Here is a 23,660-nt window from a genome sequence, read left to right on the forward strand (position 1 = left end):
CCAGGCTTGCTTAGCTCGGAAATAAATTTGTATAGGTGACATGGGACCTAATCCTGCATAGGAGCACAGGGTCCAGACTTTTTCTTACACCTGCTTTCTTTCGCCTGATGCATGGCAGTGGTTGCACAGCACTTCCCCCACCCGCGGCACTCATGATCATCATTCAAGGTGCCGCATGGCACCATGGCACACCTGTTGAAAAGCACTGGGTTAGGTAGTGGACAAATGTCTCTTGTGATCTTTTCTATTCCATTTCTTTTTTGCTGAAGTTGGAATTTGTATTCCCATGTCATGTATCTTTAAATTTACTTATCTTTTTTACTACTCCTTCGTTATTAAGTTGGAAACTGTTACAGTGGTGCCTCGCAAGACGAAAATAATTTGTTCCGCGAGTCTTTTCGTCTTGCGATGTTTTTCGTCTTGCGAAGCACGGTCCGTCGCAACTGCGCCTCTTCAAGTGGCTTTAAGAAAAAAGCGCAAGACGTTTTCGTCTTGCGAAGCAAGCCCATAGGGAAATTCATCTAGCGAAGCAACGCAAAAACGGAAAACCCTTTCGTCTAGCAAGTTTTTCGTCTTGCGAGGCATTCGTCTTGCGGGGCACCACTGTATATGACAGTTTGAAAAATAAAACAAAAGAAGACAGGAACATTATAAACCTTAACACGCAGAGCAGGCACTTGAATCTACAACGGAAGCACAGGGAGGCAACAAGGCTTTGCTCCTGCAGCTTTGCCCCATTCCACAATTTACTGCTACTAACACTGAAGGCATCACTGAGAAGAGCCTCCTCCACATATCATAGCTGCAAACAGCTTCACTGTTTGAACATGTGCAGAGTACTTACCCCAGACTGAGAGTTGCAGTGCCGAGTGCTGATGATGGCACCTGCCTCCTCAATCATTTTTAATATGGTCCCTCCATGGACGTTCCCAGCAATGTTGGCATCATCAGGGCGCATAATCCTACAGAGAGAAAAGAGGATAAAGCTCTAGCTCAGGCTGAAGAGACAGAACATGTGTCAACAACATGGCCCCTTACAGATGATGTTGGACTGCAGTGTTCAAAATTAGCCAGGGGCCAGGTGCATTTTGCACCTGGCTATCAGCCACTTGCGACCAAGTGAAGAAGCTTGAGCACCAGAATGGCGCCTGACATCTCCACCATCTTGGTGTGCATGCCTGGGTATCATTGGATCTTCACTGTTTTCACACACTAATACCACATCCTGTACAATGCTATCAGTTATATTTTATCTGCACAATCAGAATGAATTTCAGGAACCAAAATGTTTTGTTTGTGCAGCCTGAGCAGGAGCAGTGAAGAACATTAAAATTAATTGTTGCAGCTTGTCTTCACTTACCCCATCCCACTGCCCTGCTCACAGTTGTGAAGAATATAATGTTATTAATGATCTGTGTCACCATTAAGAAAAAGAGGTAGGAATAGGCTGTTATTCCAATAGAGGACAAAACAGAGCCAACCTCCACAGGTAACCCAAATGTGTAGACAGGTTCACAGGTGCAAAGACCAGCAGAAGGCTCCTGCTACAGGGATCAGAAAGCTGCATGAGACATTACCAGTACTTACTACTCCAGTTTTGAACACAATCTTCCTCTCGTTTCTAACCTGGACCACCCTCAAGAGTGACACCCTATAATCCTATAATATCTAATTGTGGATTAACTTCCGGCCAGATTTAGGAGGGGGGGGGAGGATTAGGTCAGGGAAGAACTGGACCAAGCAGCTGCTGCTCCCCAATTTGGGTCATTGGTTGAGCCATGGAAAGAGAGAAGGCATAGGTATGTTTCCCCAAAGGTGCTCTGGTAGTCCTTGAATTACTGAAATTCTCAAAGAGTAACAGGAAGAAGTAATAGAAAACTGAATGGTTGAAGCTGCATCTTGAAACATGAGATAAGGACAGGTTCTGAGCCAGGAACAAAAGACACAGAAGCAGCTGTAGGGAACTGTAGGGCAGAATCCATCTCTTACAGGCCAGTCTATCATGATGGCCCTTGGGTCTCTCCTTGGGTCAGAACCTCTCTCATGTCTGATGTTGGGCTGAATTCTGGAGCAAGGCATTTTGGGGCAGGACACTTTTAGCAACAACTGTCTGCTTTCAAGGATAGCAGTCTAATATTCTTGTCAGGGAACTGACATCAGAGGAAAGGGAGTTGGTAGGGCTCCCAGAGACTGGGAGAGAGTCAGCAGCCAAAGCAGGGACAAGGAGGGGGAGCGAGGGGTCTCTGGAGGAGGATCTCAGTAATGCTGAGAGAGACGCAGCAGCCCAGGCAGGAAACAGCAGGGGAGAGAAAGGGGTGAGAGACACATCCAGCGAAAATAGCGGGGAGGTGTCAGAAGCAACTGCAGGGAGACCCATGCTTCGCCGGAAGCTGCCACGTCGTGAGTCCAGGAGACGCGTTTCCGTTAAGGAACTTCTTTGCTGGAAGCGCTTCCGCAGGCAGCCACTGTCAGACTCTACTAGTGACTAGAGCAGACATGTCTGAGGAGCTCTGTCACACACAGAGGTTTGTGGGGCCGCACAAACTCTGAAGGGGCACAATTTTAAGCACAAGCAGCTAATCATCCCCTGACAGCAGTCTGACAGTCTTTGTACGCTGCCTGTGCAGGAGAAAGCATCATGAGCAACCCAGCCGGAACCGGAGAGGCAGGGGTTGGAGCTGGTCCAAGCTTGGAAGAAAGGTATCAAGCTCTGGAGGTCCAACTTGCGCTGCAGACGGCGAGGCTCGAGGAGAGAAGGGCTCAGGATGCTGACAAAAAGGGGAGAACCACTCAGTTCCCCAGAAAGGTACCAGGATTGGTGCAGAAGTTTGGGGGGGACCCCAAGGATTACCATGCCTTTAGGACCGAGATGCAATATGCCCTGAATGTGCAGTTTGATGAGTTCCCTGATGAGGAATCCCGAGTTGCTTTCGTAATTGGGCATCTTGAGAAGGGGGCGCGGGACTGGGTTCGACCCCTGATGGCAACGCACAACGATATCCTAAAGGACACTATGAAATTCTTTCGTGCAATGGATATCATGTTTTCCAGCGATATTGAGGAAGGGGTGGTGCGCAGACAGCTAATGGCTTGCAAGCAGGGAAGCAGATCTGTCCGTGAGTACTGGACTGAATTTACCATGCTGATTCACAGATTGGGGTGGGATTTATCGGCAGCACCCATTCAGATGCTATTTGAAGAAGGTCTTTCTTCGGCTGTGAAAGACGAGCTGTCCAGGAGCCCCAGGGCGGTGTCTATGGATCAGCTGACCAAATCTGCACTGACCATTGGAGCGCGCCAGGAGGCAAGAGCTTTGGAGAGGCGGGAAGGGAGAGGGGAACGTTGGAAGGAGTTGCGCATTCCAGACATTCCTGAGCCAGCTTTCCCGCCGGCAGAGCCGATGGAAATCGGAACAGCCCGCGCGCGCGCAGTTTCAAAGCCCAGTGAGGGGGCGAAGAAGGAGGGAAAGGGAGCCCGGAAATGCTATCTCTGCCAACAGCCAGGCCACTTTGCCAGAGTCTGCCCCCAGAGGAAGGAATGGCAAGGGATGGTGGGAGCAGTTGAGGGGGGAGAGCAGGGAGAAACGGAGCAGGTAAAAGCCAACGCCTGGTTGCCACCGTCAGGGCACTGCAGCCAGGCCAAAGAGCAGTGAAAGTGCCCGTGCCAGAAGCTCCTCGACCTGCTCTAGTGATTGAAGTGTCGCTAGAGCTGCAAAATGGACACCCCCTAAAAATAAAGGCGCTGTTGGACTCAGGCAGCTCCTGCAATTTTATGAGCAAGGAGTTTGCTGCTGAACATCAGATACAGACTATCCCTTTAAGCAACCCCCTGCAGGTGACCACGATCGATGGCAGGGAACTGTTGGGAGGAGGAGTTAGCTTGCAGACCGTCCCAATGATAATGAGGGTGGCAAGGCACACAGAACTGATAGCGTTTAATGTGGCCACCTTGGGAGGCGCTCCCATTATTTTGGGAATGAGCTGGCTAGCCTTACATGATCCGCTGGTGGGCTGGCATCAAAGAGTGGTTTCCTTCGGTTCAGCACATTGCTTAGAACACTGCAGGGGGGAAAAGGGGTCAGCAGGGGCCCAAGCCACCCTGGCAGGGACTGAAGTAATGGGGAAGGGGAAGGTGCCACCACAGTATGCTGATCTCAGCGACGTATTCAGCGAGAAGGAAGCTGACCAACTACCCCCGCATAGGCCCTTTGATTGCCAGATCAATTTACTCCCTGGAGCACAGCTTCCTGTAGGCAAGTTGTATGCCATGTCAGACAGGGAAATGCAGGAGTTGCGAGCGTTCATTGACAAGAACCTGAAGAGAGGCTTCATCAGAGAGTCCAAGGCAGCGGGGGGTAGCCCAGTGTTTTTTGTGGATAAAAAAAACACGGACAAGCCGAGACTGGTATGTGACTTTAGGCGGTTAAATGCAGTGACAGAGCCGGCGGCTTTTCCTATGCCCAGGATTGATGATATTTTGACCAGGGTGAGGAAAGGAAAGATTTTTACAAAGCTGGACCTAAGGGGGGCGTACAACCTGATACGTATAAGGAAAGGGGATGAATGGAAGACCACCATGTTCACCCCTTTGGGGGCATTTGAATACCTCGTTATGCCTTTTGGATTACAAACAGGCTCCGCGTGTTTTCAAGCCTTCATGAACCACGTACTGGGGCCTTTGCTCTACAAGAATTGCGTGGCCTTCTTAGATGACGTGTTGGTGTATTCGGAGAATGAGGAGCAACATGTGAGAGACGTCAGAGAAGTGTTGAGCAGGCTGCAAGCCAACAGGCTGTGGGTGAAACTGGAGAAGTGTCAGTTTCATACCAAGGAGGTGGAATTCCTGGGGTACCGCTTGTCAGACAAGGGGTTGGCCATGGACCCCGGCAAGGTTCAAGCGGTGCTGGAATGGAAAACACCCAAGACCAAGAAGGATGTGCAGAGGTTCCTAGGGTTTGGAAACTTTTATCGTAAGTTCATCCGAAACTTCGCCCACCTGACGGCGCCCATCACGGACTGTCTCAGCAGTAAAAAGAAGTTTGTTTGGACGGGGGAGGCGGAGCGAGCGTTTGAGGAACTGAAAAGGGCCTTCGCCTCTGATGAACAACTTCTACATGTGGATTTACAAAAAAAGCTGAGGGTCGAAACAGACGCTTCTGACAGAGCCATAGGGGCGGTGCTTCTTCTGCAGCCGGGGAAGGAGGGGTCAGAGTGGCGACCGTGTGCCTTCTTTTCGCGAAAGCTGAACAAATCTGAGAGGAACTACACGGTGTACGACCGGGAACTTCTTGCGATTCATGAGGCCTTCCGGAGATGGAGGCACCTGCTAATTGGTGCACAACAGAAGGTGCAAGTGTGCACGGACCATAAGAATCTAGAGTATTGGAGAACTGCGCGAGTGCTCAACCAACGGCAGTTGAGATGGGCCCAGGAGTTCTCCAAATTTAACTTTGAGATTTGTTACGTACCAGGCCCAGAGAACGTTAGGGCGGACGCTCTCTCACACAAACCTGAATATTTGGAGGGAGAGGGTGCCCCCGAAGAGACCCATGTCATTCCCGAGGACCGCTGGGTGTGTGGGGCGGCATTGGTGGGGCAAAGGGAACTGGTAGAGGGAACGGTGCAGGATGAATACGCCCAGGACAAACTCAGGGGTCTCAGGAGGGAGGGAGACAAACCCGGGGGTTTTGAGGAGAGAAACGGGGCGTTGTACTACAAGGGAGCGTTATACATACCTGAAGGGGAATTGAGGGAAAAGGTACTCAAGCAACTGCACGATAGCCCCACAGCAGGGCATTTTGGGCAACACAAAACCATGTGGCTGGTTACCAGGGAATTCTGGTGGCCCAAGGTCAGGGAAGATGTGCGGGAGTATGTGAGAGGGTGTGACCAATGCCAACGAGCCAAGGGGGAGAGGCGGGCACCGGCAGGTTTATTAGAACCACTACCCACGCCGGAAAGGCCATGGGAGGCAGTGGCAATAGATTTCATGACTGATCTGCCCAGGTCCAAAGGGAAAACAGCCATCATGGTTGTGGTAGACCTGTTAACCAAGATGGCCCACTTTATAGCCTGCTCACATGCGGTCACAGCGGAAGAAACCGCTAAATTGTTTGTGGAAAATGTGTTTAGGCTGCATGGCGCCCCCTTGAGGGTGGTTTCTGACCGAGGGAAACAATTTACTTCCAGGTTCTGGAGGAAGCTCATGAGCTTATTGCATGTAGAGGTGAATTTCTCAACTGCCCGTCATCCAGAAACCAACGGGCAGGCGGAAAGAGCTAATGGTGTCCTCCAGCAATATTTGAGGTGTTATGTGAATGACAGAGAGAATGATTGGGTGGAGAAGCTGGCGTTGGCAGAATTTGCCTACAACAATGCAGAGAACGTGTCCACGGGGATGAGCCCCTTTTTGGCTAATCACGGGTGTCATCCCCGAGCCTTCCCAGGGGGGGAAGGGGAGAACTGGAGCGTTCCAGCCGCAGAACAGTTCGTTGAAGAAATGGAAGCGATCCATCGCCAGCTCCAACTTAATTTAAACAGGGCGAAGGAGGAATATAAGAGGCAGGCAGACAAAACCAGAAGGGAAGGGGAAAGCATTAGGGTGGGGGACCAGGTGTGGCTGTCCACCCAAGGGTTACCATTCAAAGGAGGTTGTAAGAAGTTAAGACCCAAAAGGTTGGGCCCATTTGAAGTCACGCAACAGGTCAACCCAGTGGCTTTCAGACTCCGGTTACCGAACCACATGAAGTTGCACCCAGTGTTCCACAGGTCGTTGCTGTCACCGTATAAAGGGGACAGAGAGGGGAGGGTCAATAGGGGACCAGCTATGGAGGAAAAAGAACACAGCTACCATGTAGCGGAGATTCTCGATTCCAGGTGGAAGGGAGAGCAAGTAGAGTATTTGGTAATGTGGGAAGGGGAGCCGGAGTCGGAAAACACCTGGGTCAGGGCAGAGGATGTAGATGACGAGGTTTTGATTGAAACTTTTCATCAGAGATTCCCTCGTAAACCCCAGCCAGTGGCGAGGTTCCGGAGGGAATACTTCGCCACCACAGACGAAGAAGAAGAGTTGGAGGGGTTCTATGATTCCGAGGTGGAGGAGGATTCAGCGAGTCGGAACGAAGACCGATGGAGGGAAATGTTCGAGACGTCTGAAGATGAAGAGGATTCTTTTCGGGGTTTCAGCTCCTCACCGCCCAGAGGAGAGAGTAGGGGCGGGGGAGAAGGGGGCCCTGGAGGGGAGGTGGATGTCAGGGAACTGACATCAGAGGAAAGGGAGTTGGTAGGGCTCCCAGAGACTGGGAGAGAGTCAGCAGCCAAAGCAGGGACAAGGAGGGGGAGCGAGGGGTCTCTGGAGGAGGATCTCAGTAATGCTGAGAGAGACGCAGCAGCCCAGGCAGGAAACAGCAGGGGAGAGAAAGGGGTGAGAGACACATCCAGCGAAAATAGCAGGGAGGTGTCAGAAGCAACTGCAGGGAGACCCATGCTTCGCCGGAAGCTGCCACGTCGTGAGTCCAGGAGACGCGTTTCCGTTAAGGAACTTCTTTGCTGGAAGCGCTTCCGCAGGCAGCCACTGTCAGACTCTACTAGTGACTAGAGCAGACATGTCTGAGGAGCTCTGTCACACACAGAGGTTTGTGGGGCCGCACAAACTCTGAAGGGGCACAATTTTAAGCACAAGCAGCTAATCATCCCCTGACAATTCTCAATGGCCAAGGTTGGGAGCTGCTGCAAACTGTAAAATTTAATCTCCTGATTGAAATGTAAACCATTTTTGCCACAAAACCTTGGTGTGAAGTCAGTTACCAAGCCATAGTTTGGAAGCAAATTAATTGCTCATGCTAAACATAATTCATCTGATTCAGACATCGTGGTAAAGAACGGCCAGGCCAAACTGGAAATGTACAAGCAAATCAGCCACACGGTCTGGAAGATCACTAAAGTGATGTTCAGAATGAGCCAAGATGAAGCACGCCATTTTCTTCCCAGGAAGAAGTCTCTGAACCAGGAAAAAATCCAGGCAACAGGTTGCCAAGGAGCTTGAAAAGGTGTCAACAACTCCTAGGAATATGAAATATTTCCCCACCTCTGTTGTCCGGCCAGTCACCTTCTATTCTGTAGCTCTTCCTCCTCCCTCAGCCCCAACCATGGGAGAGGAAAACCCTTGCAAAAGTCTTTGCTCCCAAAGCCATTCTCCCTCCCCCATTCCACCTGCTGTAATTGCAGCCTAATTGTAATTAGAGCCCCCAATTCACCCTTCCCAACTACCTGTCTTCTTGTATATACAGGCTTTAAGTCAAATCCTTTTCAATTATGGCATAATCGGTGATTCATATTCCTCCTTTTGAAGTCCCAGCCACTCTTGCAAGCCAACTAACTGTTCTGCTTTCTCCTATATCTACTGTCTGGCACTGTGCCTGACTGGGACCTAGAGGAGCAACTGATCACAAAGGAGGGTCAATCCACAGATTTCAACCACACAGCACCTACAAAAAAAAGTATGAAGGTTGTCATACCAGATAAGCCGACTTTGCATCCCAAGGAGGAGACAGAGAGAGTCCTCATCTCTGTTAGAAAGCACTCTGAACTGGTATTTTCATGGCATTATCTGCACTAGGCTTGGCACACCCACCCACCCGCCTCCCCCCCTCAGAGGATTTCCTGCCTTGGTCCCCAGCATAGTTGCAGAATGAGTCATCCTAGACACCCTGCGGTCTCATACAAAAGGGAAAGGAAGAAGCCCAGGTACATGACTGACAGTGTTCACGTACAGCAGCCTTAACTCAACTTGGTATCCCCCTCCAGATGTTTCAGAGTACAACTCCTATCAGCCCCACCCACAAAAGTGTTTGTAGCCTAAAACATCTGGAGGGCACCAGCTTGGGAAAGGCTGCTGTAGAGGTGGGTTTTCTAAAATACTGCAACAGTGCTGAGAGATGAACCCATAGAAAAATGCTGCAGGAAGATAAGCAGACCTTTGCCTTCATCAAGCTAGCAGAAGTTCTACTTTGGTCCTCTGCAGGGACAAATTGTTCACATACTTTTAGCAAGAGGACAAAGAGAAATTCCCACCCACAAGTAAGTAAAAGCTTGAACTCCCCTCACCTTAAATTCTTAAGGATCTACATTCTTCAGGTTGCTTGGCGAGGAAGGGGAGGCTAAAAATATTCTTAAAAATAAAAACCATTGCTGCACCAGCTCTAAAATTCTGAGATTCTATGATTAGGAACAGGTACAGCAAAAAGAAGAAAAGGAGGAGATGTTTGAGGGGGGCTGATTGCTCTCCCACTGGGAAGACTGAGAAATGAAGGACAGAGAGTTTTCCTCCCGTCATGATCCAAACTGGCACGCCATCAGCCATCAATTGAAAAAAGAGGGGGAGCAAGGGAGGAGGCCGGAAAGAGGGTCATCAAGAAGTGGTGCAGTTCTTCCCTTCTGATTGGAGAACTTGCTCTCTAGGGCCATAAGAATGCCTCTTGCAATTGGGAAACTGGCTTGAACAGGTTAAGGGTTCAACAGACTGGACAATTCATAAAACAACACACCTTTTGAGCTCCTCCTTATGCAGGCCATCCAGAGGGGAATGGCATCACACTCTACTTTTACTATTACAATTTTCACCCTACGTAAAGTTGGTATGGGAGCCAGATCTTAAGGAACAATTTGAGGTATCTCAATGGATGAAGATCTGGTCTACCCACCCTTTAAGACTGTCTCTGCCAGAATTGGGGGTGGGGGTGGGGAGTCTTCCATCAGTAGTATTTTACCCTAGAATGTTTGGCTCACATGTATGTATTTTTCCTATTTTTGATAAAGGTAATGCCGATCCTATATGTAAACAGTAAACTGTATATCTTCTGGTAGCAGCTTGATTAGTCATCACTCAGGGCCGGGAAGAAGCTTCATGCTGCACCCTAGATAGCTGGTTCAAGAAAGTTATGTTCATTGCTATTTCAGAGATATTGAGATGTAATCTTCCTGTGGCTAGGAAAGACACTGATTCTTCTGATTTCACCTCTGCTTGTGGGTTATTTTTAATCAATATTTGTTTATTTTATTAAATTTATATATGACAATGCAGTCACACAGGCAAATCCCTTCAGAATACAATTTTATTTGACCATATCTATAAACAGGCAATACGTTTTTTCTCATCATTGTACAGTATAAGTTGTGTTTTATACCACATTTATAATTTTATTTGTGTCCATTTCATTCACTCCTGATTTTTTGACTTTATTATCAGGAGCTCCTTGAGCTGAACTTACATCTTACATTATTTTGTTATTATGGTTGTTTCTCTGTGTGTGTGTAACGTTGTTCAATATTTTTTAATTAAAAAATGTATCCTGTCAAACTGTATCCAACTAAGCTTTACATGGAATAGGTCCACAGAAATCAATAGATCTAAGTTAGTCATCTCCATTAATTTCAATAGGTCTACTTTTTCAAAAGTTGTAAAACAATGAAGTCGACTTAGCTTAAGTACTGATTAAATTTTGTATCTCCTGTTCTAATAATTGTAATGATTCAAATATAGCTGTGTTATTATTCAAAAACATTTGACCAATCAACTGACAGAATCTTTTTTTGGACATCTTTCCCACAAATAATCCTGGGAACTATAGTTTACCCATCACAGAGCCGCAGTTCCCAAAACCCTTTTTAAAAACTACAGTTCCCTTTTCTTTGAGGCAGCTTGAGGCTAGAGTACTCCCCCAGTCTCAGGCTTTGAGGGAAGGGGAATCTCTACCTTTGACTTGCATATGGGACTCCCCCATGGTGGGGTGGGCTCTTCCATTTTACATATGTAAATCTAACACTACAAGATCTATAACCCACCAACCCACAAAGCTGTGGGCAGGTAGTGCCATTCACTTCCTTGGTCTCCCAGGCTAGATACCCAATTCCAAAAAAGATGTGAATATTTCCCTAAAGGCCACCTGATGAATGTGCATCTAAGATGCAAGTTCTAACTGGCTAGCCCAAGGCCAACCCACTACCCAAGACAGCACCCAGCCTTGTTCCCAGACCAGGGCAGCTTAAATTGCAGGATACTCACACCTGATCACTTACCTCCCGAGATTCGCATTCAGCTGGAAGAGCTTTGCTCCCACCTCCCGCCACATCTTCAGCATGGCTGCTCTAAAACTTGTAACCGCTCAGGTACAGAAAGTGGTGCCCAGGTGATGTCTCTGCTCCCTTCACATACATAACTATATTGCTCTTTATATAGTGTCTGGAAATTTCCTACACAAACGTTGTCAGTGCCACAAGCCATGAATTTAGAGAACAAACTGATCTTGTGCTATTGACAGAAGAACATACACACACAAAAAGAATTCCTCTGAATCCAGACAACAACAGACTCTAAAAACAACCATCAAAGAGGCTTGACATCCCCCTAGGAAACAGGAGATGGTTGACAATTCATATGGCTGGTCTCCCTGGTTCAGGGAACTGCTTTAACATCTAACCAGAAGCTCTGGAGAAATAAATCTTCAACAGCAAACTGTTTAGCAAGTGGAAGAATCATGTACCTCTCTTTAATTGGAAGCCAACTACCAATTAAAATACTATTATCAGATGACTTAGCCTATTGCTTCAGTTGCTAAAGCAGGCTTTCAGGTAACTTACAATACAAAAATGGGAGGCAGAATCTCCTCGCCTCAAAAAGGATGCTGCAGAGCTGGGAAAGGTTTGAAAAAGGGCAACCAGAATGATCACAAGGATGGATCACAGCACTTGGAGCTTCCCAATTTGGATAAAAACCAAGAAAGAGGAGAACATGGTGGAAGTGCATAAAATTACACAACTTGTGGGAAAAGGGAATAGAGAAACGTTTGTCTCCCTCCTTCACAATACTAAAACTCAGGGCCTTTCAACGAAGCTGACTGTTGGAAGTTTCAGGATAGACAAAAGAAAGTGCATCTTCACACACCACACAACAGAATTTGCTTCATGGAGGATAAGGCTATCAATGGCTACTAGCCACTATGGCAAAGTTCCAGTGTCAGAAATCAGCCATGTGCCTGGCGTGTGTCCCCCCCCCCCGAATAACACAGGTCAATTGTGAGAACATGGAGATCTCTGGATGCCAGGTTGGTGACTGGGAAAAGCAAAATGTCACTTATAGAAACATCTGAAATATTTTCCTGGAAGCTTGAATTAGTTTTATTCTGGATTGTTTTATTTGATGTTTTAATGTGCTAGAAAGCAGTATAGAAATTATCATCATCATCATTATTCTATTATTATTATTATTATTATTATTATTATTATTATTATTATTATTATTATTTTCCCAGTAGTGATGTATGGAAGTGAGAGCTGGGCCGTAAAGAAGGCTGATCGCTGAAGAATTGATGCTTTTGAATTATGGTGCTGGAGGAGACTCTTGAGAGTCCCATGGACTGCAAGAAGATCAAACCTATCCATTCTGAAGGAAATCAGCCCTGAGTGCTCACTGGAAGGACAGATCCTGAAGCTGAGGCTCAAATATTTTGGCCACCTCATGAGAAGAGAAGACTCCCTGGAAAAGACCCCGATGTTGGGAAAGATGGAGGGTGCAAGGAGAAGGGGACGACAGAGGACGAGATGGTTGGACAGTGTTGTCGAAGCTACCAGCATGAGTTTGACCAAACTGCGGGAGCAGTGGAAGACAGGAGTGCCTGGCATGCTCTGGTCCATGGGGTAACAAAGAGTTGGACACGACTAAACAACAACAACTGGGGGGGAATGGTGCCTAGACATTCCATTGTTGTGACTGTAACCTAGGTTTAATGTGCTATTTGATGATTAGATTATATATCTGAGTTTCTAACACTGCTATGTCCTCTCTCCACTGTCAGAAGCAATATGCCTCTGAACACTAGCCACTGGGAATCTCATGTGGGAAGAGAGCTTCTCAATGGGGCATCTGTTTGGACTCTGTGAGAACAGGATGCTGGGCTAGATGGGTCTTTCGCCTGATTCCGCTACAGGGCTCTTGCATTCTAAAATGGTGACGTAAAGTTCAACTCCTTCTGTGAGCCAAAGAAGACATACTAAAACGTAGGCTGAAGAGAAAAGCGGAATGCTGCTAGATAGCAGGTAATGAGTATAGTGCCTATTCCTATAAGGAGCTTTACAGGATGTGGGACAATGGAGAAAGGGGTCAAAAAATATGGAAGGTGGAATTAAGGGAACGTGTAGGCTGGCCAGTGATAAGTTACAGTCGGGGAGGTGGAGTGAAAAATGTAGAAAAAGGGAGAACTGCTGAGCCATGAACAAACAAAATCAGAGGAATGAAGTATCTATCTAATGAAGGACGCTTGGTACCATTAATTAGTTGTTATTGGGTTCATTATGTGGCTTCAAATACCCACATGCATGAGTCATCACCTAGGACACGTTGGGTTCACCATCAGCATTAGGTCATGAAATATGGGAGGTGCAGGAGGGAGGTATCTGAGAAGGAAATATTCAAGTTAAGCAAGCTCACAAAACTGTTAAATGAAAGTCCAGGGAGGGAAAGCCACAAAAGAAGCACTGTAAACATTCTCTCTCAGACCACAATCCTAGGCACACTGATAAAGGCGCAAGCGGCACTGAACTAAATGGACAGCAGATTTCCAGATTGATGTGTGCAGGATTGGACTGCCAGGAGCCACCTTGGCCTGCAATATAGAAATCTTCCTATTTCCCCCCGTCCCAATAAGAGAGCCTCCCCCAAAGCCACTCTGTCCGGGAGGTTCCAGAGAAGGAAGGGTTTTGCCAATCCACCCATCCCCAAACCTGAAAGGATCCAGAATCTGAGATGAGGAAGAAATCCTGCCTTTAAAATGCTATTTTAAAGAGTTTCAAGCCAGCATTGGGAAATGGGGTGGGGGGGAAGCAAGGAGAAGTGGAAGAGAAGAATCCATGAAACTACATAAACAGCTGTCAATATAAGACAAGCATTGTGCTTTCCATAACCCTGACACCCAACCATATAGAAATCTGCTCCTAGCATTCAGCAAGACAGTAAAGATGCAAAAGCAGAGGAAGACTGAGAGCTCATTCACTTGAATGAGTTCCACCACAACCAGTACTTTTTCTGTTTGAAAAGGCCATATCCAAAATAAAAATGTGAAACAAACAAACAGACAGCATAGCTTGACAATTAACTAATCCTCACTTGCCTAGAAGTAGAAACATTTTATGGAAAAGTGGCTCAGAAAAACAAATCCAAGCACCCTGTGGCAAACAAATAAATGGGAAGCAGTTGTAGCAGTTTAGTGGCAGAGCATCTTCTTTACATGAAACCCTAGAGAGCCACTGCCAGTCAATGTAGGTAACAGTGAACTAAGCAGGCCAAAGGTTTGACGATTACTTCTTGCGTGCAATTAACTTGCAAAACTGCAGACTTGCGCAGCTGAAATTCCACAATTTAACTGCAGACAAGGTAGAGAACTTAAAACCTGTAGAGCAGGGCTTTCCTGGTGCAGAAAGAGCTGATAAGCTCTCAGACTCGCTTACAGAGCTCACAAAATCTTGCAGGAACTTGAACAGTCCCGTGAGATCTCATGAGAGCATCCCAGAGCCTGGTAAGCGTCAGTTTTGCTTGGAAGGCAAGGATGGCTGTGCAGGGACATATCTTGTATATAGGTACCATTTCCAAAACATAACCCCCACGAAAGACATGGTCATGCTGCATAAGGCAGCTTCCTTTAAAAAAGCAGCAGCCTGCCTCCAGCTCTTGAACATTTCCCAAAAATGTCCTGTAGAGGGCAGAGCCTGCTCACCTTCTGCCAGACAACACTACAATAGGCACTTGGTCCAGGGTGACCTTCTCTGCAGACTCCAGAACAAATTACAACAGCTTGCAGGATTAGAAGAGGCAACCTGTTTGTTTTCGTTTTGGCTACTTATTTCACACCTGAACCTTTAAGAAGGCAGTTTCTCCACATACATATTCGGAGCAACCAACTTGGTCAGACCCTGCATTACAAAAAAGAAACCCAAGCCAACAATTTTTCGTCCTACTGAAAGATGCCAAGTAACACTATTTCTGCACTCACCCAATCTCTGCTTTTGAACAGTCAAAAAAAAAGAATTAGATCAACTCATCAGTGGCTTACATGGTTCTCCCCCTCCTAATTTAATACCCACAGCAACCCTATGAGGTAGGTTAGGCTGAGAGGCAGTGACTGGCCAAGGTCACCCAGCGAGCTTCGTGGGCAAGTGGGGATTTCAACCCTGGTCTCCCAGGTCCTAGTCCAACATACTAACCACTACACCACACTGGCTCTTTATCAGAATAAATATATTGTCCCCGCCCTAGGCATTTAATCTGTGTCAGCTTTAAGATGTTTTCACTCTGTGTCCTGTGTTAAGCTGAATCTAAACTTCTATTGTTAGCAAACGTTAAATTGCATTACTGTACGTATTGTTGGAGGAGACTATTGAGAGTCCCATGGACTGCAAGAAGATCAAACCTATCCATTCTGAAGGAAATCAGCCCTGAGTGCTCACTGGAAGGACAGATCCTGAAGCTGAGGCTCCAATACTTTGGCCACCTCATGAGAAGAGAAGACTCCCTGGAAAAGACCTGATGTTGGGAAAGATTGAGAGCACAAGAAGAAGGGGACTACAGAAGATGAGATGGTTGGACAGTGTTCTCGAAGCTACCAACATGAGCGGGAGGCAGTGGAAGACAGGAGTGCTTGGCGTGCTCTGGTCCATGGGGTCACGAAGAGTAAGACACAACTAAACGACTAAACAACAACAATTGTTGGGAAGCACCCTGAGCAACAAACATTTAGGCTAATCCAGTGCAGAGATAAGACAAAAAGTCAAAACACCATCGACACCTGGATTTTTTAAAGGCACAATCATTTGCATTTTACTGATGGATAACTGAGTGTCTACACATAACATAGGAGCAAATGTGGATTTTCTATAGTCATCAAGGATCTGCAGCTAATCTCGGCTCTCTCTGATATGCATACCTGTTCTATATGTCTTCGTTGCATTCACACTTTCTCATTTTTTCAGAAGACATTTATAGATTAAAACTGAAGGCGCCTGCTGAATCTCTATGGGCAGACTGTGCCACAAGACTGGGCCAATGACACCAACATTACTTGTTTTTGTCAAATGAGCCTTGCCAACTCAGGGAACAACCAAGAATGATCCTGCAAATGATATAAGGGTTTAGGCACTCCCTGAGGTACCCTGGACCTAGGATGTTCAGGGCTTTGTCAATTAATACAAGAACCTTGAACCTGGCTCTGTAGTAGATGGGCAGGCAGGCCTGATGCTTCAACAATGGTGTCCCATGTTCTCAGCCAGATGCCCCCATCAGCAATCTGGCCACCACATTCTCTACCAGTTGGAGCTTCTGAACTAGGACCAAGGGCAGCCCCACAAAGAATGCATTGCAGTATTTCAGCCTCAAGGTAACCAACACATGTACTGCAGTGGTCAGGCTATGAACTGGGCTGGTGGCTTTGACAAGGCTATGCAACTGCGTTGCCCTTGAGAAAGTCAGGATTTAAAGCCAGATTGTTCAAACCCAGCTGTCCACTCTGTTTCTGTTTATTGGAATACCACAGTGTCAAAGCAGATTTTACCATCAAACCAATAGCTGAATTTAACTGCAAATATAGTGATTTGCAAAGGGATGCCAGAGGTAGAGAGGACTGGGCTTGGTCAGGAAATGGTACGTTTAAAACAAAAAAGCCATAGTAAAAATAAAGAAATAATAAAAAAGAAGCTTCCAGAGGATATAAATTAAAACGCCAACAGCCCAAGGGAGATGTTTATGAATGCAATTCCCAATGCACTTATTTTAAACTTAGTCTGCAAATGCACAAAGCTGAGTGAAAACCCAGCAAGTCAGCACAACTGAGAAGAGCAGATATACAGAGAGCAGCAAACTTCTCTCCTAGATCTCTTAAGTGCCTTTGGTGTAAACCCCACCCCAGAGAGTAAGGAGATTAGAAAACCTCATGAGTGGCAGAGCCTGGTTAGCGTAATTATTCTCCTATGCCTACTGCTAATATGACACCAAGGGAAGGTGAAAACTGGAGCCCTTTAAGTGATTTCCCGGTGTAGGTTCCATTGATCAGAGCACAAATATTGCATTGAGAGGATACACAAAGACAATAGTTTGAATCCAGTAGGAGAAATGTAACTTTGCAGCCGCCACATCTTGCTAATGGCACAGCAGCTCAATAAAAGCTGACCAAAATTCAGCAGGCCTGACTTTCTCCATTTTCAGGAGAGCTCAGGATGGTAGTAGAGAGATACTAAACTACAGTACATCACAAACCTGCACAGCATCAATTTGTAGATTAACACTTAGGAACGTGTGTGTTTCTTTAACCCAACCATGAAGAAATAGGTTAGTCCCCACCCAGAGCAAACACAATTTATGCCTCCAGGTCATAAAATACTGAGTAAAATATTTACAATCTAAGTGACAATGAGCACTGTTCAAGCAGCAATACCCAGGCTACATTCACACCATGCACTATGATACCACTTTAATAAGTCATAGAGACCTGTATTTTTTTAAGATGTTGAGAGTTGTTAGGAGGACCCTATTCCCCTCTGAGAGATATAGTTCCATGAGTTCCATGAGAAGAGGAAGTGATTGTGAAATCACATTGAGAACCATAGGTCTTTGAGGAGAATAGGGGCTCCTAACAACTTTCATCATCCTTAATCAGATACAGCTCCCATAACATTTTTTTTTTGGGGGGGGGGGGAGGACCATAACTATTTAAAGTGGCATCATAGTGCTTTAAATGTATGGTGTGAATGTGACTAGAGAAGTGAGGCTCAGGGGGATTGCGGGGGAGACAAAATAATAATTAAATTACCTGTTTGATTAGACTGTTTACAATAACCCTCCCCACTCACTGAAAGATTCTCCAGCAAAGGTACTGAACCACAAGCTAACACAAATAAAACGGGGAATACAGAAACAGCGTTAAAACCCACAACCATTAAAAGCAAATAAGAAGAGCAAAATCTTTCCCAGTAAGCTGAAAACCAACAGCAAAGGCCCTGGCAACCAAATAAGGAGAGGGAGTTGTAGAGAGGAACCTCCATAAATGACCCCCACACACACATCCTTATGGCCTCCACTACACCTGATGGTGAGCCAGTAATTGGACAGGTGGTCCACCAAGCCTCCACTTCCTGGAGTCTCTTTAATTTAAAAAATTTTAGGGTACAACCAACACTTTTGAATTGACCTATAAACGGTTTGAGCATCCACTGCGCAATTTTTGAAGGAGATGTGAGCCTCAGTACCAGCACTAGGCAACAGCCGTGCTGTTGCATTATAAACCAACTGAAGTTTCCAGATAGCCTTCAGAGGTAGTGTATTACGGTAATGTGATCTGCAGGTTATCAAGATGTGGATGACTATGGACAAGTTCCTTCCCTGCAGTTGACACACCAGGTGAAATAAACAAGAAGGGGCTGCAAGCCGTACAAAGTACCTGAGCATCAACCACTGAGGGCTGGATCTAACAGCAGCTCCTAAACATCTGATCTGTTAGTGGGTGAAGAATCCCAGAAATAAATTGGGCAACAGATCTTTCCCCTAGACCCCACAAACAATACCTTGGTCTTAGCTTAACTCCCATCCAGCACATTTGGAGAACAAAAGCTGCATTACATCAAGCCAGACTCCTTGCACTGAGACATGGGCTCTCTAGAGTTTACAAAAGGCCTGATAGATCAGGCCAGTGGTCCATCTAGTCCAGCATCTTTTCCTCACAGTGGCCAACCAGACCCATGTAGGAAACCCGCAAGCAGGATCCAAGCACAAGGGCATTCTCTCCTCCTATGGTTTCCAGCAACTGGCTATGCTGAGAGGCAATGACTGGCCCAAGGTTACTCAGTGAGCTTCATCATGGCTCAGTGGGGAGCTGAACCCTGGTGTCCCAGGTCCTAGTAGTCCAATACCCTAACTACTACACCACACTACCTCTCTGTTCTTCTCCTGCCAATCCCTATCAGGCTCAGGTGTTTACATAATTTACATAATAATAACTTTTTTGAACTGATTTATAATGGCACTTTAGAGTGAATTCTGAAATGTGGCATATACTAGCATCTTAGAAGTCCCACGCAAAGCGTTAGCATTCATTGCATACTAATGCTAAATGTCCATAGTGGCAAAATATTTTTCTATTTCTGGATGTTCACAAAAGTAATCTGGGATTGTCAGTATTCATAGGGACAACTGACTTTACCATGCCAACAACTTAACCCCTATATCCCGCCACCAGTCTTCTGCCCCATTTACTTCCAATTTGATCTCCATGAACCCTTTCCTCTTCCAACACTGATAGATAGCAAGAGAGGGTAGATGAATAAGGATGTACCCTCTGAACAGCCACACCTTGAAGACAAGACAACCTTTGAGCATACAAGTGCCACTTCCCTCACTACATATATTAACAGCAATCTAAGTGGGTTCACTCTCAAAGCAGCAGAAATTTGACTGGCCTAGTACCAGGGCCATGGAGTGCCCTTCCCAGAGACACTCCCCAAACTTCCTTGTAGTGCTGTAATGTCAGGTGGAAATGAAAACATAAGAATAAGTTGGACATGTGGGTTAGGCCAAACAGAGCCCACTGAGTCCAGTATTCTGATCTCACAGTGGCCAACCAGATGCTCCAGAAGCCCACAAGCTTGAGTCTAGCAGGAGCCTCTCCACACAATTCCCAGCAGTTGGCATTCAGAGCTACACTGCCTCCAAGCCCAGATGTTTTAATCTAGCCACCAAATGTAGTAGCCATTGATAGACTCACAAGAACCTAAGAAGAGCCTACTGGATCAGATCAGCCGATTATCTAGGCAGCAATGTTTCTGAATACCAGTTGCTAGAAACCACAGGAGGGGAGAGTGCTTTTGTGCTTGGGTCCTGCTAGTGAGTTTCCCACATGCATCTGGTTGGCCACTGTGAGAACAGGACAGTGGACTAGGTGGCCACCTCTGGCCTGATCCAGCAGGCTCTTTTTATGTTCTATTTGCAGAGTGGCCACTCAATTGCCCCAGCAGGAAGCTCACAAACAGGATTTGACTGCACAGCAATACTCTCCCAGTTTGTGATTCCCAGCAGCTGCTATTCAGTCACATTGCTTCAGACAGTGGAGGTAAAACCCAACAATCATGCCTAGTCATCATGGATAGCCTTCTCCTCCATGAATCTGTCGAAATCCCCTTTAATGCTCTTCAAGCTGGTCGCCAACATATCTGTTCTGCAAGGCCTCACTGGCTGAAGTGATACTGAGGGTTGCAGCCAACAAAGTTCCACTTAGCATAGATCCATTGAAATTAATGACTCTAAGTCATGTCCATTAACCTCAATGAGTCTGCTCCAAGTAGGATTAGCATCAAACACAACCCCGAACCTGCTCTTGGCCTTAAGCAACTTGTGGGTCGGTTGTTCCTGTTGATTTTGGTCCTGCTGATTTCTTCTCTCTCAAGCAGAGGTGATGCTCTAGTTCAGCTCCTTTGGTATTTTAGGGTATTACATCATTTTAATGGGGCAAATCCAAAATAAGTCCAACTCGGGGTGTGCTCACTGAAATTAATGGGGACAGGGCCAATTGAGGCCCATAAACATCCATGGTTCTACTCTGAGTAACGCTTAGCTGGGTACGACCCAATATAGCATATCACTAAGCCGTATTTGTGGTGTCAATTGGCTAAAAAGGGTGGGGAGGTGAAGTTTAGAAACAGATGTACTGAGCACCCCCTGATGAGGGAAGTGGTCTTCTGCACATGCCCAGAGGCCCTCTCCCTCCCCCAATTTAGGCTCATAAACTTCCATGTGTCTACTCTGAGTAAGGCTTAGATGGGTACAGTCCAATATCGCATCTCACTAGAAGGTATCTGTGGTGTGTCATCTGGCAGAAATGGTGGGGATCTAATGGTGGTATTGAGTCCTCCTTTCCCCAGGCCCCCTGCACATGCCCAGAGGCGCCCTCTCCCCCACCCGCCCTTTTATTCTCTCTACACCTTCCACAGAAAAGCCCCCCCCCCGGGGGGGGAGGCGGCGTTTTCCTGACAGGACGAGCCCAGTCGCTCTTGGCGGCAGTACCTGCTGATCTGGATGGCGGCCGGGCCGGAGATTGGCGAGGCGGCGGCGGCTTCCCCGCTGGCGGGGCCCCTGGCGAGCTGCATGAGGGAAGCAAGGATGGCGGGAGAGACAACGCGAACCGCAGCAAGAAAAACCGGCCGGCCGACTCAATGACTGACAGGCGGACCGAGGGAAGGCAACGGAGGGGCGGTGCCTCCCGAAGTAGGACACGCCTTCCCACGCCGCCATTGGCTCTCCGCTCCGGGCACCTCTTCTCTGCCCGCCGCCCGCCCGCCCCCAACTCCCTCCTCATTGGCCAGGCTCTCGCCTCATTTCAAACCGCCGAGCGACCACCTCCCTTGCCCACGTGACGGCAACAAAAGAGCAAAAGGAGGGGGAAGTGGGAGAGGTCGCGGTCTCTAGGGAAGTCGACGGTCGCTTCTTCCGGCTCCGAACGGAACACGCGAGCAGAAGCGTTGCCAAGCGACGGAGGCGCCATAGAGGTGCGCAGGGGTAGAGTGCCCCCCTAAAAGAAACTCTGGCGTGATTAAGCGGCTAATGCCCTGTGCATGATATAAGGTGTGATATCATCGCCATTACAATTATTTTGTGTTTTTATTATTTATTGTATTTTCAAGTGCTATATGATTTATTGAGTGTGCAGTTAAAAACCATAATTTATAAGATTATGAATTTTTCACGTTTCTCAATTATTTATATTATATTTATTTAAGTCATTAATTAAAAGCCAAAGGCATGGCAGAAAATAAATGTTTCTCTGTAGCACCTAAAGCTGTGGTGCCAGATGAGCCTCCTGAGGGAGATCATTTCAGGAGTAGGGAGCCACCACTAAAAAGTCCCTGTTCAAATATTGCCACCCTTTGGACCTCCAAAGGAAGACTTCAGATGACAATTGCAGGGTCTGGGTTGGGGAGAGCTGGTCCTTGAGGTATTGATGTGAGGTCCTAAGAGTTTAGGGGTCAAAACCACATTGAATTAGGCCTGGAAACTCATTGGCAGCCAATGCAGTCAGGCCAGGACTAGTGCTACGTCTGGGCTAAAATTGACATGCCCTAGGGAACAACTTGGCAGCTGAATTCTGTGCCAGTTGCGATTCCCAAACCACCTTCAAAGGCAGCCCCACGTATCATGCATTGCAGTAATATAACCTAGAGGTTACCAGAACACAGGCAATAGAAGTTAGGCTGTCTCTCTTCAGATAGGGGCTTAGCTGGGCCACCAGCTGAAACTGATGGAAGTCACTTTGTGCCACTGAGGCCACCTGGGCCTCAAAAGAAAGTGATGACTCCAGAAATACCTCCAACCTACATACCCACTCCTTCAGAGGGAGTGTAACCCCATCAAGAGCAGGCAACCTCCCATCCATCAGGTCTAGCGAATGGCCCACTAACAGTGCCTCCGTCTTGTCTGAATTGAGCTTCAGTTTATTGGCTCTCTTCAAGTCCATTAGCTAGACAAGACATCAGTCCAGTATTTCCACTGTCAACTCTGTAAATGTAAAGAAGTAGAGCTGCGTGTCATCAGCATTTTGCTGACAACATACTCAGCGGTTTCATGTAGGTGTTAAACAACATGGGGATCATATTGCACACTGCGGAGCCCCACATTGAAGGCTCGATCAGGCTAAACAGCACTCCCCAAACACCAGTCTCTGAAAGCAACCATCTATGTAGAAATGGAACCACCACAAAGCAGAGTGACCCACCCTCAATTTGGGCAGCCGCTCCAGAAGGATATCATGGTCAATGTTATGGAAAGTCACTGACAGATCAAGGAGAATTAACAGGGACTCATTCCTCCTGTCTCTCTCCTGACAAAAGTCATCTTATGGGGTGACCAAAGCAGTTTCCATGCCAAAATTGGACGTAAACCCCAATTAACATGGATCTAGAAAATCGGTTTCATCCAAGAGAGCTGTAAAAAGGGGGGGGGGAATCACCTCATTGATCAAGACTCAAAAATCATAAACCTTTATTGTCGTCAACATCTTTATGGGGATGAAGAAGGGAGGGAACCCTTAAAAATAACCCAAACTCCACCCAGGTTCCAAAGAGGGTAGCCCCAATTGTGATGTTTGCCAACCTTCCCTAGCCCCCTGCCAACCCCACCATCACCTCTCTTTACCCTTCACTCAATCCCCCCCCCCATTCCCTCAGTTCCTTCAAGCACCCCTGTATCCGTAGGATATGCTTTAAATAATATGGTGTGAACAGGAGTGTTGCAGGTGCAAATCCTTCTGTTTTTCTGAATAGCGGCATATTTTCCCTCCCAGTCCCATCTCACCCAAGCAATAAACTGCTGGCTGCTATAAGGAACTGTATGTTCTGATTACCCCCATTTCACAGATTTTTTAAATTGCTGACTATTATTTTAAAGTGGAGAGAGATCACGTTAATAGACCTGGCATGACTCAGCAACTTGCCTCCATCTTGCCTTCCAGCTGGTCTTCCTCTCTAAGTGCTATTTTTAGACTTTTAGAGGCAAATGAATTATTTAATGCCTTGAAGGAGTTCTTTCAGGGGATTATTTTTCCAGTGTGCCTTATCCTTTTGTTTATTTGCTTTTTAAAA

General features: G+C 46.8%; 1 protein-coding gene across 3 annotated transcripts in view; it reads right to left on the reverse strand.

The window, feature by feature from the left end:
* Nucleotides 1-21,350, reverse strand: part of ACOT7 (acyl-CoA thioesterase 7) — a 73,275-nt gene extending 51,925 nt beyond the window's left edge. Inside the window, exons 1-2 of one of the 3 annotated variants that reach the window (XM_082230406.1) lie at nt 21,091-21,350; nt 845-962 (exon numbers count right to left, since the gene is read on the reverse strand). In XM_082230406.1, the coding sequence (XP_082086532.1) occupies nt 845-962; nt 21,091-21,173 (201 nt within the window). In that variant the 5' untranslated portion in view covers nt 21,174-21,350. Of the gene's footprint in view, nt 1-844; nt 963-8,515; nt 8,617-21,090 lie in introns of those variants that run through there. The other 2 variants (XM_082230407.1, XM_082230408.1) reach the window with 2 other exon arrangements.
* Between the last annotated feature and the right edge of the window lie 2,310 nt (nt 21,351-23,660).

Source organism: Podarcis vaucheri, assembly GCF_965113315.1.
Source record: "Podarcis vaucheri genome assembly, chromosome: 7".
Classification (NCBI taxonomy): domain Eukaryota; kingdom Metazoa; phylum Chordata; class Lepidosauria; order Squamata; family Lacertidae; genus Podarcis; species Podarcis vaucheri.